Raw genomic sequence first — 21,244 nt, 5'->3', positions numbered from 1 at the left:
TTGGTCGGTTGTTTTCTCTAAGATATTTGAAAATATACTATAGATCAGGCAGTAAGTATCACAAATTATCGTTTCAATGGATCCGTCTTGCTGCGTTCACATCAGAATCTGAGAATGTGAAGATTATTCCGAATATTTCAGTGTTTTATATCATTAATTTAAAAGGACATGTACTTGCATAATATATTGATAATAAATTATTTTAACAACGTACTGGTATATCAATCTCTTTTGCTATATTCAAGAGCAAACTAGTCATTAAATGAAACAATAATGTTCTGAATATTTCAGGGTTATCATATTTCAAAGGATTTTCTGTACATATTGATAATGAATTATGTTATCAACATACTGGTAATTCAAACCCTACTAATGAATTCTCAATAGAATGTAGTAGAACTATAACTGGTCGTTATGTTAATATCAGTAATATTAGACCTGGTGAGATTTATCATTATTTCAGTTTATGTGAAGTGGAAATCTATGGTAAGTGATATAAATCTGTTAAAGTGATTTTTTGGCTTTTTCCCGAAAAAGTTTAGTTTAGGCTTCTAGTATTTAGTTTATGTAATGTGGAAACTGTTGTATAGTCGTTAGACCTTTTTTGCTAATCCTGGAAATCAGAAATCAATCTTTGCATATAGGTAGCAACAATACGTTTGGATTTTTCAATCACCTTCTCGGTCAGAGATGACATGGAAAAGGCGTCAATTCGGTTGGATTAGACAGTAAACCAAACTCATATGAGATATTTCGAAAATCGAAAAGTAATATTTCAATCTCTGTGTTGACAAACCTTCATTCTTAATTTCACATATAGGCATGGCTATGCAGAAAGAATAGAGTTAACAATATTTCTTCTTTTTTTTTTCAAAAAGGAATATTTTATTTTTGGATGTAAGTGGACAGATATTTGTCATGAATAGAATACGAATCGGAATATTTCGCGGAATAAAAAACAGAAGAAATTGTGGGACTAAACACAATGAACACTCCTAGAGATACATATTAGTAAAGTGTGTGTTTTAATTTTTAGTTTGTTCACGAGGAACGTATGGTTCAGAATGTAATAATTTCTGTCATTGTTCTAACTATGATACATGTGATGTTAAAACTGGCCAATGTCCTAATGGTTGTCAGATAGGATGGGATGGTGATAGCTGTAATACAAGTAGGTTTTCACTCTGATATTTCAATGTGATCCTGTATCACAATGTGATCTCGTACCATATTGTGTTCTTGACATCTATGTGATCTGATATCTCAACGTGATCCGATACCTCAATATGGTCTGGTATCTCAGTGTTATCTGGCACCTCGATGTGTTCTGGCACCTCATTGTGTTCTGATATCTCAATATAGTCTGGTATCTCAGTGTTATCTGATACCTCAATGTGTTCTGGTACCTCAATGTGTTCTAGTACCTCAATGCGTTCTGATATCTCAGCTGTAATACAAGTATGTTTTACTCTTACTATCTGCGTTCTGATATCTCAATGTGGTTCTATACCACAATGTGATCTCGTACCATATTGTGTTCTTGACATCTATGTGATCTGGTACTTCAATGTGATCTGATATCTCAATAGGGTCTGGTATCTCAGTGTTATCTGGCACCTCAATGTGTTCTAATACCTCAATATGTTCTAGTACCCCAATGTGTTCTATATCTCAGTGCGTTTTAGTATCAAACTGAGTATTGTTCTCTCCATATGGACTGATATTTCGATGCGTCTCAAACCCTGTTTGTATTCTGGTATCTCAATAAGTGTTAGGACCTCAGTCCCTTCCTCAAAGCTATTTGGTACCTCAGCTTGATCTAATATCTAATTAGTACCCAGTGTTGTATACGTACTATAGTAATTCAAAATTTTCTTATATCTAGAGGTGTTATCACCATGACTATGTATGTCTGTACATCAGGGAAGTTGATATTTATGTACCGGTACACTAACTTTATTTCAGAATGTGAAGACAGTTATGGTCAGGATTGTAGTAAGAGATGTACAGATAGAAAATGTTCTGGTATTTTAACTTGTGATCATGTAACAGGAGAATGTATCAATGGATGTAAACCAGGATATCGGGGAACTGATTGTACTCTAGGTAGATATGATGTTTGTTTTGAAAAGTATTTTACAGACAGATGTATCAAAGCATCCATGCCACTGAACAAGTACGAAAACCATGTTCCCTTAATAAGATTGCAGCCTAATTTGATGGCAGATGTACTTCTAAATTCGACACGTCATATTTCAGAATGTGAAGGAAGTTATGGTGAGAATTGTAATAAACAATGTTCAGATAGAAACTGTCTAGATCAATCATCTTGTAATAATATAGATGGTAAATGTATTGGTGAATGTCAGGCTGGTTATAGAACAATCGACTGTACACAACGTAAGTGCATCATTATCGTATGCGGGAAGTTGTTTACCATTACAGTGATTCTCTTCAGTATGATTGAATGCATACGTTTGTTTCATGTTTTTTTCAGTAGGCTAATTATACACTGGTCTTCCATTATCTGACAAGATTCATTTTGAAATTGTGCTCAGTCGATGTTTTTTTATCCAATAGCATCAAAATTTGTCATAAGTTATGTCGACCAATATAGACCGTTACAAAGTCGGCTGTCACATGAATATTCCAGAATGCTGCCAGGCTTTAATTGAACAGACCTTTTGAATGGTTGAATATTCTAGTAACCTAGAACATATGCTGCTTATCAGTTTCGCAAGATCTTGAATTGCATGTGGAGTTGACCTCAGGAAAATATTCCATTTTGATTAAATTTTATTTCAATTCTTATTAATGAATTCTACTTCAGCATGCGATACTGGATTTTATGGTTTAAACTGCAACTCATCATGTTCAGAAAGATTCTGTAAGATTAATTCTACTACCTGTCATCATAAAACTGGAGCTTGTAGTCCAGATGGTTGTCTAGATTATTATCATGGTGTAGATTGTACACAATATATTGGTAAGCTCTGAATGGCTTCTATATAGATTATAATTATTTACTTTGATATTTCATTTCTTCATATTCACTTTATATTTATTACATTTACTATATAACTTGACTTGATCTTTATCTTAGTTACCTTGGGCCTATATATAATCTGAAAAAAGGCATGACTACACTAAATTATTTCACCTTTCCAATTTACTTTTTATCATAACATTAAAACCACCCAATAGTTGGCCCTGTTAGGACCAATAGGATGACAATTTACACTTTGTCTATAGGATGTCTTGAAGGTATATATGGTTATCCCGAGTGTCAGAATCAGTGCTCAAAGAGATTTTGTAAAGTAAACTCGACTGTTTGTGATCAGAAAAGCGGTGACTGTGGTGATGCGGGTTGTTTAGAGTATTATGAAGGAAATGACTGTTCAATTTACACAGGTATACCTATAATCAAGGACGGATATTTCAATTCAATAAATACCAGCAGAAAAATAGAATGCATCTCCATATCAATATTATTTTATGAATTTCTGTCCTTCCAATTTCTTTTGGACATTTTACTTGGTAATCACAGAATTACAATAGTTTGCCCTATTAACATTACCTAGATTTACACCTGCATCATTAAACAATATCCACACCATGTAAGATAATGTAAACTTGGTCCTGGATACAAGACCAATAGGTTGACATTTTGATCTTTATCTATAGGATGTCCAGAAGGTATATATGGTTATCCCGTGTGTCAGAATCAATGCTCAAAGAGATTTTGTAAAGTAAACTCGACTGTTTGTGATCAGAAAAGCGGTGACTGTGGTGATGCGGGTTGTTTAGAGTATTATGAAGGAAATGACTGTTCAAATTACATAGGTATACCAAAGAAGAAATGTAAAATGTATTTCGGACTTTCTCTCTTATTTCTCAAATTTTTCTTGGTAATCACAAATCTGCAATAGTTTGTCTTTCTGACACTACCTAAGTTTGCTCTAACATTTTACTGTTTCAATTTTCAGCATCCACAGTAATTAGGATTAGTTATTGTAAAGTTTGCCCTGGACCCTATCCCTCTCAAAGGTTTCTATTACTAAACGTGCCAAAGGGAGATGACTATATAATATTATCTTAATTTATATTATGGACGTTTCTGTTTACATGATGCTTAGACTATTATAGATCATAGTTAGGTTTTTGGTTGTGTAGCTTTTGTTTTGATATTTTAATGGTAATGTACACTTAATATTGTCTTAATGGTTAGGGTATTGGATAGCATGCTTAATTTCATTTAGGTTGTTCTGATGGTTATTATGGTTTTGGTGCTGGTTGTAATAAATTATGTTCTGAAAGAAATTGTAAAGGTGTCAATTCAACATGTGATCAAATAAATGGTACCTGTAGTCAAACTGGATGTTTAGATGACTTTCAAGGGCATGATTGTTCTATGAGAATTGTAGCATCCCCTTCAGGTATGAAGCACGTTTCAAAATATCAACATGGATAAGCACTATTTTCCCCGTAGCATATTTTACTACAAACAATAAAGCAAGCCCTTCATCTCCCCCCAATCTCTGCATACTAATAAAGTTAATAACATCGACATTATTAAATAGTCTATCCACGAATGTTTAAGTCCTTCCAAGTTCTTCCTAAAGTAGGGCGTAAAACTCCATTCATTTCATTTCATTTATAAGTTCTTCCAGTCAGTTTTATCACACTTCACCCATCGAGAAACTGAAATATCTTTAATTTACCTGTAACTTTATAAATGTATTTTTTATTATTAAGATGAATATCATTTAGTAGAATTATCTTACCCAAAACAAGAAAACTTTGCATCAAAAATACAGAGCTGTAAACTTTGCTTAATAATTTACTTAAAAAACCAGAAAGATACTGTTCAATACATGAAATGATTAATAAACTGGTATAGAAATATTATAACAGAACTTCAACTGAGATGTTTCAATGGTCTGAAGTCGTTTCATCCTAGCTTCATATATATCATAAAAAGCAAGACAATTCTATTAATCAAAATCTCGTCCAACATATGGCAGAATCGAGAGTATTTATTTTTTGTTAAAATTTAATACCTTTCCTGCTAAAAAAAACAAGAGTCATTTGCATGTACCACTGTTTTTATAGAGTTAATTATAATTTCATATTTTTTGTTTATAGATGGCAATACAACAACTGTCGCCGTGGTGGTTTGTGTCGCTGTTTTATTGTTGATCATGGCTATACTATTTGTCATTTGGTATGTTCATTCAACATAGTTTTAGTATTGTTATTCACAGATTGTTTTGTCAATTTTGTTCAGTCAACTTTTCTTTAATGGGACAGGTGTGGCATTTTTTGACCAATCATACCTTAATCTCAAACCGGGAATTTTCTTTTTAGCTAAGACAATCCGTAATAGTGTTCACAGCTCACCGTCGAAATTTGAGCCTTCAAATCCATGTGTGTCCAAAATAATCCGCGTTTGAAAGTTAAAAAGACGAGTTGTCTTTTGTTGAGGCAGAAGAGCAAACTTTTACTCTGTGAAGTGACGCTTAATTTCCATATGATGTTTCTAGGAATATCACTAAAACCGTCTTTATGTTAAACTATTTTCCAGGAGAAGACGAAAATTGCCACCAAATGTCAAAGATGAAGAAATGCACCATGTTGTGAAAAGGCCTTTTAAACCAGGTAGAATTTGATTCTAACATTTTGAAGAAAACTTTATAACTGTCATCTTAATAATCTATTTGAAATATATCCACGTACACTATTTGATTATGGCACAGGTTTTATAGATACTCGTCACACTAATACCGACAACTTCAACTCAACGATGATCATATTACAAAATCTTTTTCAGCTGGAAATATCTATGAAAATTCCGAGGTCATGGGAACTGATAATGACCCTACTAATAATAAAACAACAGTTAAAGTGTCTCCCGTTCATAGTTCTCCAACACTAGACGCTGGTGACGACACCGAAGATGATCAGTCAGCTGATGAACTGGATGATGAAGACTGTAATGATTACGTGAACGATAAAGAAGAATCCAAATCTCGATTGACATTCTCCGAATTAAAAGAATATGTAGAAAGAACTAAACAGAATCATGGCTTCAAAGGATTGTATTCGGTAAGTATTTACTATCAATTTGGATATAATTTTCTACGCAAATACATTTTGCGAAAATAGTAATTTATTTCATTTCATATTATTACTTTCAGAAATTGCCAAACGAATGGACATCATCATTTGACGCATCACAGATTACTGAAAACAGGAAGAAAAGTCGTTTTAAAGGCTATTATCCTTGTAAGTTACAATTGAATCAGATCTCTTCACACTTACTGCTAAAAATAAAGTATAACATTGGCAAGAAATCAAATGGTATTTCATCTATTTTGATTGAACCCCAAAGACAATTTTACGGGTTTTGACGCACAGACCCAATATAGCCTAGCAGAAACCTATGATATATTACTCATCCCACATAAGATGACACATTGTCAATGAAACAATGAACTCTTTTGGTATAGTGGTTTTTAGTTTGAACACTTGGTTATTTTGACAGTCGTTTTGAATATTAATGACATTTCCATGCTATAAATTTTGATAGGACTGATATCAGATCCACCTGAATTACTTTTATAGATGACCACACAAGAGTTAAAATGGAAAAAATTGCCGGTGATCCACATTCAGATTTTATTAACGCCAACTATATAAATGTAAGTAAAATTCGTCAATATTACGCTTAAAAAGCATTTGATAGATTTATACAAGTTTTTAACATTAATTTCACCGTTTATATCGTTACTGATTGCATGGTCTCGCCAGTAAATAATTGATGCTTAAAAATGTTCTTTTATTTATTTGATCTCTTACATTACTCTTAACTCTAAAAGAAATAAATAATAATCTGATATAATCGTTTTAAATTGCTTAATAACAGGGTTATAGCAAGAAGAAAGCATATATAGCTGCTCAAGGTAAGCTCGATATAGTTTTACATGGATGAGTCGTTGTTACATTGCAGATGTACTCTCATAAAATATTGAAAATTCGTCAATTTAACTTGCTTTCGATATACACAAATTTGGAAATTTCAATGCAAGTTTCCCTCGAGAAGTGTCTGTTTTACTTTTATTCTATTTCATGATGGTTTTATATTAATTTTACTATATATTTTGGTTTATGGAGCAACAACTATTTTGTTACCTTGCATGACACATGACAGCTATTACTATATTCTCTAATTCATACATCTTCTTGAATTATTAGGAGCTACAGCTGTAACTAAAAACGATTTTGTACGAATGATCTGGGGTCAGAAATGCGATAAAGTGATTATGTTAACAAATTTGTTTGAAATGGGCAAGGTAAGATAAGTATCCTACATTTTAAAAGTCAACGGGTTTCTCGACCTCGTGCAAACAGACTAGAGTATCATAAAATGTATACAATGCATCGGATAAATATCAGCGGGGCAAAGAAAAGTCATGGAAGATATGTGCTTATCATCACTTCCTCAGTTATCAATTTCTACTCGTACCTGATCTAAGCCACGCCCTATGAAAGTGGCGGAGCTTGGTGACGTCGGAGGAGGGGAGGGAAATTTGTCATGAATGCTCAGGGTCAGAATAGTTGACATAATTGAAACATTATCACTTGCTCACTTATGTATTTTTACCCGAATAGTCGCTAAATTTGAGATATACCATGGATGCGCCGAGTCAGCATATGTGATATTAATGAAATATATGTAGAATTTCTCAATTTTTACAGCATAAATGTGAGAAATACTGGCCAGAAGATAAATCAGAAATGTTCGGAGATTTGTATCTTACAGTTGAAGACGAATCAGTCAGAGCAAATTACACAATTCGTACTATTAGTATTTCAAAAGTAAGTTTCTTTCTTTTTTTCTCAAAACATTTAAATAAAGACGCTTCTAAGCGTATTTTAAAATTACTGAGTTTTATGGATTTATTGGATTATAGAGGGATTTTGTCGTATGGTTTTGACACAATGTAAGTCCACTGATGAACAAAGTTTAACAATTTAAGTTTTTTTTTGGTCATCCTAAGGTAGTATACCTTTAATCAAAAACAATGATATTTTGATAATGAACTGTTTATTTTCAACTGATAGTTAAACGCCAATTTAAGTAACAGTAAAGTAAACTGTATGGAAATAAACTCGTTCTGTTTATATAAAAATGTGCCGAAAACATAAATTTTGTTTGGATTCAAGATTTCAAGTCATCTTTATATTTGAGTGATTGACATTTAAATACGAAAAGAAATGATTGTGGAAGACCCATACCTTGCCTTAGCTCATTCAAAATAAACATATTGCTTATACCAATGGCAATTTTTGAAACACGATTAATTGAGATAAACGTCTACGAACATTTTTAGAACTTTAATGAAACAAAGTCGCATTATGCACACGTTTTAAAACAGTAGATCAAGTTGCATGTTCAATCATCAAAAATAAATTTTCAGGATACGTCTAAACATAGATTTTATCAATACCATTACACCAGCTGGCCCGACCACGATGTTCCTGAAGTCAACGATTTATTAGATTTTCTTTACACTGTCAATAAACGACCACCACATTCTGATAGACCTAATATTATCCACTGTAGGTGAGTAAAGGTTTTTTACTGATAGTCCTTCAGAGCTTCCTTAGCTTTACTGTCCACTAGTCTTTTTTAATAGAAATACAGTCGTCCAAATATTGGCATTACCCAATCAGTTTCGGTGTTTTGTGTCATTTTTAATACGTTAATTCAGGACGCACATTTTCAAAGACATTTTGCACTTCACTATCAGCATTACGCTAGTTATTCCATTATTATTTGTAAGCAAAAATACCCATCTACATAAATATGTGACAAGCATGTGATCAGAGAGTAACTTTTCGAATTGGACCATATTAGAAGAACATTTTTTAGCAGAACAAAAGTTACAGTTTTCAATTGCTTTCGAGGAAATTTGTTGTGATCATCGTGTGAAGTTTAAGTTTTGAGTTATCGCCCTTTATTGACTTGATTAAGATCTTGATATTCCTGTTGTACAGTGCTGGAGTAGGAAGAACTGGTACTTATATAGCAGTAGATATTTGTCTACAAGACTGCAAGAAAACCGGGAACGTCGATGTTATAAAATGCATTAAAGAATTAAGAGATCAGCGGAAAGGAATGGTCCAGACTTCTGTGAGTTTTCTCAGTTTTTAGACCGGTAACGAATAAGATGCATGTTTCGTCTAAAATAAGTTATTGACTCCTTAACCCGTAACAAAACAGTCATGTTATATATAAATTCGAGTACTGGGGGATATCTTTATAATATTTTTATACTAAAGAAACGTAATTAACTTGTTATGGGATTATTTCATTTTGAATAGATGAGAAGTTTCGTTCACTTGAAAGATTTCATTGAGCTTTATTTTGTTTTTTGTTTAACAGTCACAACTACAGTTTGTGTTCGAAGCTTTGATTGAAGGTTTGAATAAAGGTGATACTAGTCTGAGTGTACATGCTTTTGAGAAAAAATACCCAAAACAAGGTACTGGTATGATAATGGGTAACTTGAGTATAAAAGACCATTTCGAGAATTTACAGTCAATACAGACGGTGGAAGGTATATATTTCATTCCTTGTTTTTGGGTCTTGATTATCACTTCTTATCAAAATGAGTTTAACATCCAGGGTTCATATATGATATTTAAAATACCCCCCCCCCCCCCCCCCCCCTTTCAAAAAGGCCTTCTACGATCGTGTCGACTCTTCTAGATCATAAAGAAGACTCAACTGGAAAGTCGCAAACTTCAACCGCTCTGGTCGACGAGAAGTAACTAATGTGTACTGCGATTTTTTCAGTCATCTTTGCACTTCAGTCGATTTGATTTATATATTGATCTGATGTTGATAGTTGCTAGCAGTCGTTGTATATACCAAGTTGTCCGTCGTCGTCCCGTAAATGGTATATCTTAAAATTTGTGTCTACTGCATATTTCAGATAAAGGCATGTTGTATGTAAACGACAAACTGACCGTTCACAAGTTTTCGGTGAGAAATATTCTTTTGGTGTAATTTTGTATTAGAAATTGTATAGGCCTTGCTTTAAGAACGCAGTGCAGTGAAGTGTGTTTTATAGAAATAGTTATTGAATGATCCATATTTGAAATACGTTGATATGGGATTAGAGTTTCCTTCCAATTATAAATCTCTGCTGTGTACAGTAGCAATGTTGTAATCTAAGATTTTATTTTCAGTCTCATACACTAGGAAAGGGTTATTTCTTCGACAGCCTACAGAATTTTGACATGCAGTCGATATGGAAAGTTATGATTGATAGACAGTGTCCAGTTACCATTTTCATTATAGATAATACGGTATGCGTTTCTACGTTTTCAAAGACAATTTCAAGACTAATATCGAGGGTTTCGAATAGACCAGATACGGAGGTTGGACGGGTAAGAAAGTCAGAAGAACCGATTCGGAGAAATACCAGCTATTTTGGTTCATGCCAATCATACTGAATTGCCAACATAACCAGGTCCTTTGGTTAAGTGCAACGAAAAAAGTTTGACGAAGAACAATTCTTTTGAATTACACATAATTCCATAATAGCAATGTTTTGCTGCAAGATTTGGATATCGTTCCTGGTAGATTTTGATAGTGATTCTGAAGCTTATCCTTCAAAGCCGTACCTATCGTTAAGTTCTGTTTTAGATCAAAACTCAATATACGATCCTAAATCATCGAAAAGTTCTACGACTAAAAATACCACTAGTCAAACCTCAGATAAAATGGCCCGAGCATCATAATATTTAGAATTTTTGTTCGGTACTGTTTACAACAAAAAAACGTATATATAATAAAATACCAAGGATGATGCTTCTTACCTGATATTTGACACGTTTTTTTCACTTTATCTTTATCAGAATACATTATCGATCTGTCCAGAAGTCAAAACAGAAGAGGTATTTGGTGATATAACCGTCGAAAGTAAAACAGATGAGACCATCACCAACGAACTGAGTGTAATCAATATACAAGCATCAACTCAACAAGTAAACGTTTTATACAATAATACTTTTCGTTTTCTTGTATCTCAACACAATTCCAATTTAATATTTGATGGTTTACATAATGTAGTTATACAGTTGAAACCAGGTACTAGGCAGTCTCTCTCGAAAGCATTGGCTTCGTGGGTTTGACTCCACAGGACCACCGGCCTTGCGGACAACACGGCCAAGCTATTCCAATGTCACAATAAGACAGACCAGCATTGAAATTCAACCTAAAATTACAGCGTGTCCATTGAAATGTATTCATAAATTACAATAACATTTATCAGTGTCCTGGATATAAAACTCTCATCAGGACAACCTATTTCATCAATTGCTCCAACCCAGCGTTAGAGAGAATTAAACAAGAAGTTCATAATAGCCAAGGATAGTTAAGGGAGTTAACAGCCGATACCGGACAGACTAAAAAAACACTACTCATTTAAAGATTGAATAATTGTTTTCAGTCTTCTTCTATTTTGTTGTATGATTTTGTTTCTAGATATCTCAGACCATAACTGTACTGATATTAGATATTGGTAAATATAGAGATATTACCACTATATCTCATTATATGTTACAAGTCATTGAACAACTAGATGTTTATATGAAGCCCCTTAAACCATTAACCATGTTTTCAAGGTACGTTTTTCCGGTACTTCCGGTAATGTGCAAGGACTTAATTTTTAGCTATACCCCCTATGCGTATTACATTTCACTAAATACTTCAGAATCGTACATGAGATTTTCATTGTGTACATCGAAACGACCTTCTAGTTTCACCCTGATAGGTTGTTAAATTCGAAGAGGACACCATTTTTCTCATAGTGCGACATTTTAGTCATACGAGTTATAGCAATAGTGTGCCGTGTACTACAAGTTGTGTAAGTTGAACCTTTGTGAATCTCATGCCTATGAACTGGTACAAGTCTCCTCATTGCGCACTACCTGGCGATATCATGAGCTCCACCGAGAACAGACAAAGCAAGACGTAAATCTCAATTTCATGCTAATTTCTAATTTCAGTGATTTACAATATGGTAGACTATTCTGTGTATTAAGAAATATTCAGCTGAGAATCAAACTTGATAATGAGGTCGAGGTATTCAACTTCGTCCGAAAAATGCACAAACAACTGGGAAAAACAGTCAATAGTCTGGTAAGAGCTTATTTAACACAATATAACCCAAATCGGAAATTCAATCTTAATCTTGAACGTTATGAATTTTAAAATGGTACTTGGTAATCAACCTTATTTGCATGTCTATTTTCGTCCCTCTAGCCCTCCTTATTGCTAAGAGGAGAGCAGATTGAAAGACCCGTAGCTGTTATCTCACCACGATCAGATCTAATTTGCTGATACTAAATTACATTGGTTTTTGGTTTTGTTTTATTGAAGTAACCATGTCTTGTTTTAATTCCAGGATGAATACAACAAAATCCACAGATTTGCTCTAGAATATATTAAAGCCTCGAGTACTTATGCAAATCTCTGAAAGTTAATGATCCGAATCATTTAATCTGTGAATACTAACTGTAACTTACTGCTTTAGCTCATTTTTAGCTTTTTGTCCTTTTTTTGTCCTTTGTCTGTTTTTTTATCATGATCACCAATGGAACTTATTCTAGATAATCCCGTCTGAAATAAGGAAGACGACTATTTTTTGAGACCTCTTTTATAAATTTGACTCAAACATTTGTCGTTGCTAATCTTAAGAAGACCGAGCTAGCAGCTGTAACTTAAGGCAATCAACCTCAATAACTACGGTGTTATGAGACCAGTGGCCCATGATAAAGACTTTTATTAACATGTGCTGTGCTGCAGAAGAAGCAAATGCACACTTTTTTGCCAATTACCAACTTCCTTGTCGTGCTTCAGTTGAAATAGTTTTAAAATCACAGACGGAAAACCTACTTTAATTTATCCATTACAATTCAAGTCAATATTATATTGGTTTCTGTTGGTAGGGAATACATGGATTTGAAGATTTACGGATTTAAAGGAAATCTTTCTGGTGCATCTGAAGCCACTCAGCGATTGAGGCTGTCAACTTGACAACCTACATTGCTTATGATTGTTTATTTGTTATATATATTTATTAGTTGCTGATTCCTGATTTAACCGTCTGTTTCACAATCCTAGGCAATGGGTGACATAAGCTTGAAGACTGAAATCTTTTGGATTCAAAGCAGTTCATTTTAGTTTATAAGCAAATTGGACATCGAATTTCATTCTGAAAGGCTCGCGTAATACAGTCATTGTAAATATATTTGCATCCTCCAATAAAGCAATTATTAAATGGTTATATACCTTTAAAAAAAACAAATTCTATTGGCGAGTTATTTTCGAATTTTTTTTTGTTTTCAAAGTTTCACAATCAAACATAGATAAGTTATTTATATTTTTTATATTTTTACAGTTTTCAATTAGTTCCATTTATTCTAATAAATTATTTTTATCGTATATTTTATTCCATTTTTCAATCAACCTCTCATTTCAAAACTGGCTTTCCTGATAAGGATTGTTTACCTGAAACACCCAGCATAATTTCAGTTTAGTCGGTAACAATATGGACATGGCATAAAATGACTATATATCATGGATGAAAAACCAAAATAATTTTTACCATGAGTTAGTTCCCTTAAACGGACAGCTCTGTCGTTTTAGGGGGTTGATTTTGAGTCTTGAATCTATATAAATCTATGCAATATGTCTTTTTAACTTTCAAATGCGGATAATTCTGGAGACACATGGATTTGAAGGCTCAAATTTTGACGGTGAGCTGTGAATACTGTTACTGATTGGTTTAGGGGAAAGATTCCGTTTCTGAGATTAAGGTACGATTGGGAAAAAAACGGCGCCACAGTCCCTTTAACAGGCGATGGAATCGTTAATTCGAAGAGAAGAAAGAATCAAAATTTAAAAAATTTAAGTGTCTAAAACCTAGCAATGAACTGTATTTAAACCATGGCCTTTCATACTTCTCTAAATTTGATAATTGTACAAATACAGAAATAAATCTGGACAAAATGGTGACATATAAAGTTTCTATATACAATCGCAAAATCAAAGAAAGAAAACAAAATTTATTAACGCATTCAAAAGATAAGAAATAATCAAATAACTATAATTATTAAATCATTCATTCATTATTACAGACTCACTACAAATATTTTACAATTATCGCCACAAAAGAACAGTTTTGTCAAGGAGTAGTTGAAACTTTGCAAGAGACACATTTCAAAACTATTTCAATCAATAAATGTAATAAATAAATATATGAAACTAACGAAATGTTAATGAACTGTTGAACTGCTGAAAAAATTAATAGATTATTTTCAAAATTTAGATAAGTTTATACTTTAAAGAGTTAGTATTGTCTGAATATTTAATAATATTTTTACTACTCTGAATAAAAGAATTTCAGCCTGATTGATCAATGGTTAGGTGTATAAAAAGACTTCCTTGACCTTTCAAAGATTATTCTATATAATGTATATACGACACTTCGTTGATAATTCGTTCTAGTTTATAATGATATAACTTTCTGTTAACTATTATGTGTCCAAACAAACAGGATCAATTCATGTTTGAATATACATGTATATCATTTCAATATAACTTTAAGGAAATTTCCCTTAATACATATTGCAAATAACGTCACGGGAAATTCGAATTAAGAAATTGTTGTCTAAAACGGATATTCATAAACGGTAATTCCTGAATTGAATTTTGTCAGTCATTTCATAAATATTCAACAGCTTTTTATGTTCTTGAAAATCCTTTAGTCTATATGATTTAACTAAACAACAATTCTATAACATAAAAATTACAAAATATTTTCCCTTTACAAAAACCGATTTCAATTATTAAGTTTTTCAGTGACAATACTTCAATAATTAGAAAATTTGAGTGGTAGTCAATGGTAGAGAGGGCTTAATAACCTTTTCTTTATTTATTTGGTGTTATAATAACTTTAAGTCATGATCAACATCATAATATGATCTGATATAATTAAATATTATTACAATTTTTAAAATAGTACACTGTTAGAAGCTAGGGTATACATGCATTAGAGAGGGGTGGATATAGTTAACAAAGTAAGACTCTACCATATGCACTACTATAAGAATTCAAATGGCAATTGTGTGTAATGCAATAAGGAAACTTTTGACACAAATTTACTACTGATGAACTTGGACTGGGAATAATGTATAAGTGCATATTTCTTCCTGATTCGCCATATTGAGTAATAAGACATGATGACAGTCTGGACACGTCTAAGTTATTATTTGTTATTATTTGAATCGTGCATTACATTTAAAGTTAAAGGTAAGCTATGTTATATTAAAATTTCATTATTTTTATCAGTATACGGGAAATTTTACTGAATACCTAGGTGGAAATTATAGTTTTAATTGAAAATTACACGAATCAGGATGAATTTCCTCACATCTATAATAAATGTTTGGTGACTGCTTACAAAAAGAATAAAAATCTGAGTAATGTTCTTGTCCATGGTAGATTAGATCCCCTTTCATTAACTCCCTGAAACAATCGCTTTGCATTTCTGAATTATTTGTTTATCTTGTTATCTCCAGAAGTAGGTAGTTTCCTATCAAATTGATGTATTCCAATGCTGAAATCCAGAGTACCTACTTGTGACCTACGCCAGTGCTTCTATAATAGAGTAACTAGTGTTTGTTTATATTGATATATTTATAGGTTATAATTTTAAGATTTAACAATAGTTATACCTGTCATTGTTTAAATAATAAAACATGTGATACTGTAACTAGTGTTTGTTATAGTTAATGTTTATATTGTTATATTTTCAGGTTATAATTTTACGATTTAACAATAGTTATACCTGTCATTGTTTAAATAATAAAACATGTGATACTGTAACTAGTGTTTGTTATAGTTAATGTTTATATTGTTATATTTTCAGGTTATAATTTTGGATTTAACAATAGTTATACCTGTGATTGTTTAAATAATAAAACGTGTGATACTGTAACAAGTGTTTGTTATAGTTAATGTTTATATTGATATATTTATAGGTTATAATTTTAAGATTTAACAATAGTTATACCCGTGATTGTTTAAATAATAAAACATGTGATACTGTAACTAGTGTTTGTTATAGTTAATGTTTATATTGATATATTTATAGGTTATAATTTTAAGATTTAACAATAGTTATACCTGTGATTGTTTAAATAATAAAACATGTGATACTGTCACTAGTGTTTGTTATAGTTAATGTTTATATTGTTATATTTATAGGTTATAATTTTAAGATTTAACAATAGTTGTACCTGTCATTGTTTAAATAATAAAACATGTGATACTGTAACAAGTGTTTGTTATAGTTAATGTTTATATTGATATATTTATAGGTTATAATTTCAAGATTTAACAATAGTTATACCTGTCATTGTTTAAATAATAAAACATGTGATACTGTAACAAGTGTTTGTTATAGTTAATGTTTATATTGATGTATTTATAGGTTATAATTTTAAGATTTAACAATAGTTATACCTGTGATTGTTTAAATAATAAAACATGTGATACTGTAACAAGTGTTTGTTGTAGTTAATGTTTATATTGTTATATTTTCAGGTTATAATTTTATTTTAACAATAGTTATACCTGTCATTGTTTAAATGATAAAACATGTGATACTGTAACTAGTGTTTGTTATAGTAAATGTTTATATTGATATATTTATAGGTTATAATTTTAAGATTTAACAATAGTTATACCTGTCATTGTTTAAATAATACAACATGTGATACTGTCACTAGTGTTTGTTATAGTTAATGTTTATATTGTTATATTTTCAGGTTATAATTTCAAGATTTAACAATAGTTATACCTGTGATTGTTTAAATAATAAAACATGTGATACTGTAACAAGTGTTTGTTATAGTTAATGTTTATATTGTTATATTTTCAGGTTATAATTTTATTTTAACAATAGTTATACCTGTCATTGTTTAAATGATAAAACATGTGATACTGTAACTAGTGTTTGTTATAGTAAATGTTTATATTGATATATTTATAGGTTATAATTTTAAGATTTAACAATAGTTATACCTGTCATTGTTTAAATAATAAAACATGTGATACTGTAACTAGTGTTTGTTATAGTTAATGTTTATATTGTTATATTTTCAGGTTATAATTTTAAGATTTAACAATAGTTATACCTGTCATTGTTTAAATAATAAAACATGTGATACTGTAACTAGTGTTTGTTATAGTTAATGTTTATATTGATATATTTATGGGTTATAATTTTAAGATTTAACTATAGTTATACCTGTCATTGTTTAAATAATAAAAGATGTGATACTGTAACAAGTGTTTGTTATAGTTAATGTTTATATTGATATATTTATAGGTTATGATTTTAAGATTTAACAATATTTATACCTGTCATTGTTTAAATAATAAAACATGTGATACTGTAACTAGTGTTGGCTATAGTAAATGTTTATATTGTTATATTTTCAGGTTATAATTTTGGATATAACAATAGTTATAACTGTCATTGTATCAGTGATATTCAATGTAATGGTCAAAATGGTTTTTGTTATAATGGTTGTTCTTCATCATGGGTAGGACCTTCTTGTCAACAAGGTAATTTGTATTTCTGTGGAAAAAATAGTCAAAATCTCAAAATTCGTACGTTCTGAAATTATAGAATATTAGATACATAAATCTTTATACTGTAACAATGGCATATGACAAATATTAATATAGCTGTCTCACCCCAGAAGCAGAATTGTATTTGTATATTTTATGACGGTTAACTTATGCTTAGTTGCAATTGATTGCTGAACACGATTTGTTATATTCTACATATCTACCAGTTGTCGTAAGCCTTCGTATTTAGGTATATGATCAAAAGGATCAAGTAACAGCTTTATCATTTTTCTTTGTTTTTTTGACGAATTCGAAATTTAATGTAGTACCAACCCATGTGACCTAGAATAGCGAAATTGTTATAACTAGTTGTTTAATCAAATATTGAGGATCAATCTGTAGAAATAAATTGTATAAAAATAAAGGAACATCGCCAACTAATCTGTAAATAACGGTAAATGAGCACAATTCAAAGAAGTTTTATCTCAAAGGAGCATTATGCAAAAATTTCATTATGCAAAAACGTCGTAAATTATACATGACTATTAAATATGCTATTTATATCTATGTATTACTTGATGAATTCTCTACAATAAGGCGTTTATTTTGCTTACATTTAGGAGCCTGCTAATTATCTGCATAAATAAATGTGGAAATGACCTGCCATAGATAGCAACATAATCTTAACAAAAATGAAGCAGTCTCATTAAATTTGCATCGGAGATGATTCTGCAAAGGTCCACTTAATAGTAATAGACAGTTCTGCGATGTTCGCCGATATTCTACGATGGATCAGCTGATCACATCTACTGATGTCGAGATAAAATGTCGTGAATGCATCGCCATAAATGCCTTGTGATCATCGCAGAAGCACGGCGAACATTCTGCCTGCATATATCATTGCGATTGTCCACATTTTTCATCGCCAATGGTTCGCAAACAATCAACCAGTGAAACTGGGGTTTTATTATATATTATATTCAAATAATATGAAATGTCAGGTATTTAAAACAATATTTTCAATAAATCTAATTATTATTTTCTAATTTCAGTTTTTTATGTCGATTTTCACCTGAATATTTATAAAATTATGCTATTTTCAGAGAATATAGCATATAAAAAACCAGCTAATCAATCTGGTCAGGAAACAGAAACAGGACCACAGGAAGCAGTAGATGGTAGTAAAAGTATTAGATCATATTTCGATTGTATTGATACTGGTTATTCACCATGGGCGTGGTGGCTGGTTGATCTTGGTCGGTTGTTTTCTCTAAGATATTTGAAAATATACTACAGATCAGGCAGTAAGTATGAAAGTTCTATCCATGAATTGTAGCCAATATCTATTTCAATCTAAATAATTCTAATAATTTGCTTAGAAAGTGCTGACGAAACGTATTTTCAATTCTTTTGAGAGTCTAAACAGTTGCAAACGAAGAGAATTGTTAGGAATTTAAATATGTAGTTCAAGGTCAATATACTGAATAGAATGTAGTAATAACTTGGTGTTATGTTAATATTATCAACAATACACAATCAACCTGTTGATACAATACTTAATATAATTGACATGGCGTTCTATTTGTTTTCGTCATTCGAAAAACATTTTTGTTGATACTCTTGCTACTTTGGTATTTCTTATACATAGTTGTATCTTAACTTGTGGAAGAATACATTTTAATTATCACAGATAAAACAATAAATATGCATTTGTGTAGCTTCCAACCCCCTATGCAAACAAGAGTTTTGCGGACCTTGCTCGTTTGAGATGGCAAATCTTAAACTACAAATGGCGTAAATATCATTTATTCAAATTTAAGATAAATGACGATAACAATATGCAAATAAATTGTAATGTAATTTGAATATAACAAAAGAATTTAAAATATATACAAAGCCATCGAAAAGATGGGAGATAAAATTCCGCCAAAGTCATCACGTTAACGTGAAGACCCACCCATCCAAGGTCCGCAAAAAACTCAAAACACACACGCGATACAGTTTGACCAAAACAGATCTTGACCCTAATGACCAGCCTCGCGCTGACGTCTTAAAGGATGCAATTATTCAAACCCATAGTAGTAAATCATTTAAAACATCAACAACAAAATGTGTTAAAATCTAAATAAAATATTATAGCGTCTAAACATATGCCTACAACAATGTTAGCGGAACACCTTTGATCACTGGACCTCGATGCCACCCAGGAAAAACTGATATTTTACTCAGAAACCTGTGCTCATACGTAATGCAAAGAGACCCTACAAAGCTTGCGCTGGGCGAACGCATTGATACAAATTCCACATAACATTAACTGAATTGCATTACGCTACCCACATATTGTGGAACAAAGCTTTCCTTCAAAATGGAATATTGTGACTAACCTTCCGATCTGACGTAAAAGCTTTGGAACTTATTGACACATTAACAAACTTAAAAACTATTAACATATTCAAAAGTTCAGGCTAACCCTGGCACTTGAGACTACAATGCAAAACTTATACACAAAGATTAGGAACACGAATATAATTTCGTACTGCTGATGAATTCCAACGGCCGAACCTACGAATGGCGTCCTCTGAATGACCGTCAATAAATGCACTACTCGCGGCGCCAATTCTAAACGAATGCAATTTGTAAAGCTTAGGATTCAAATTCAAGAATTCTAAAATATTTCTCAGTTTTTAAGTTATGAAAAAATACGAAATTGGAGATCCATCCATTAATTGAAAAAGTGGGCCAGTTTCATGAGGACATAAAATTAAATAAGCATGTAAACAGATAATTGGGCATAAACTTGAATCGCCAGACATTGCTGATATATGAATGCACACAGAAGATGTTGATTTTTTATGCTTAAAGTTACGTAAATTAAGTTTTAAACCAACAGGTTTATCACCTGTATACTCAAATTGAACATCCGAGACTTGAATTACAAAGGATGGATCCTTGTTTGATTTCAAGCATATTTCACCCATAAAGAAGAAAGGCTGAAAATGCGAGAGTAAAGATGGCTCTAATCAAAATTTGGTGAGAATGTAGGGATACGACTATAGGTATAGCCACTACCAAACGCTTCAGCAATCCCTTAGTAATTGGAAGTCGACTATCTGTAGAGGGTTTCAAATTTTGGGCACCTTTGATAAATTTCCTAACCAAAAAGGAATCGGACGGATTTTCGAGAGAAGATAATTTATGCACATACCCTATAGCAGATGCTGAAGAGGCAATGGTGCTGGGAGCATACCCAGAATCAAATAAAAATGCCAAAAAATTTATTAAACAAATCTGAGTAATCGGCAACAGTGTAGGATAATTTCTATGATGACAAAATTGAGTAAATTTCAACCAATAATTTTTGTAAGAGGTCAATGTCGACGGTGACATTGCAGATTCCAGGATTTTACAAGCGACTCCATCTAAACCGACAAAAACTGCAGTGGAACGGGAAAAGGCTCCGAATCCAAATAAGGTGCTATTTCCCTGGCTTTCTGAAACATCAAACGAGATAAAGAGTCACTCAAAGTA

The 21,244-nt window shown here is 31.8% G+C and overlaps 2 protein-coding genes across 2 annotated transcripts; both read left to right on the top strand.

Annotated features, from left to right (window-relative positions):
• Positions 1-6,626: 6,626 nt before the first annotated feature.
• Positions 6,627-9,217, top strand: LOTGIDRAFT_129172 (hypothetical protein; the record flags this gene model as incomplete). Its single annotated transcript, XM_009064707.1, has 6 exons — positions 6,627-6,701; positions 6,926-6,962; positions 7,255-7,352; positions 7,759-7,878; positions 8,442-8,626; positions 9,061-9,217. Coding segments are annotated over 6 exons (672 nt in total), but the record flags the coding sequence as incomplete, so codon positions are not given.
• A 6,101-nt stretch (positions 9,218-15,318) lies between these two features.
• LOTGIDRAFT_167234 (hypothetical protein) lies at positions 15,319-19,514 on the top strand (the record flags this gene model as incomplete). Its single annotated transcript, XM_009064706.1, has 7 exons — positions 15,319-15,388; positions 16,008-16,072; positions 16,909-16,974; positions 17,246-17,311; positions 17,472-17,556; positions 18,820-19,020; positions 19,435-19,514. The coding sequence occupies 7 exons, from the start codon at positions 15,319-15,321 to the stop codon at positions 19,512-19,514; spliced, it is 633 nt and encodes a 210-aa protein (XP_009062954.1).
• Between the last annotated feature and the right edge of the window lie 1,730 nt (positions 19,515-21,244).

Source organism: Lottia gigantea, assembly GCF_000327385.1.
Source record: "Lottia gigantea unplaced genomic scaffold LOTGIsca_64, whole genome shotgun sequence".
Lineage (NCBI taxonomy): Eukaryota > Metazoa > Mollusca > Gastropoda > Lottiidae > Lottia > Lottia gigantea.
The sequence above is the reverse complement of the archived record's forward strand: the minus strand, read 5'-3'. Positions and strand labels throughout refer to the sequence as shown.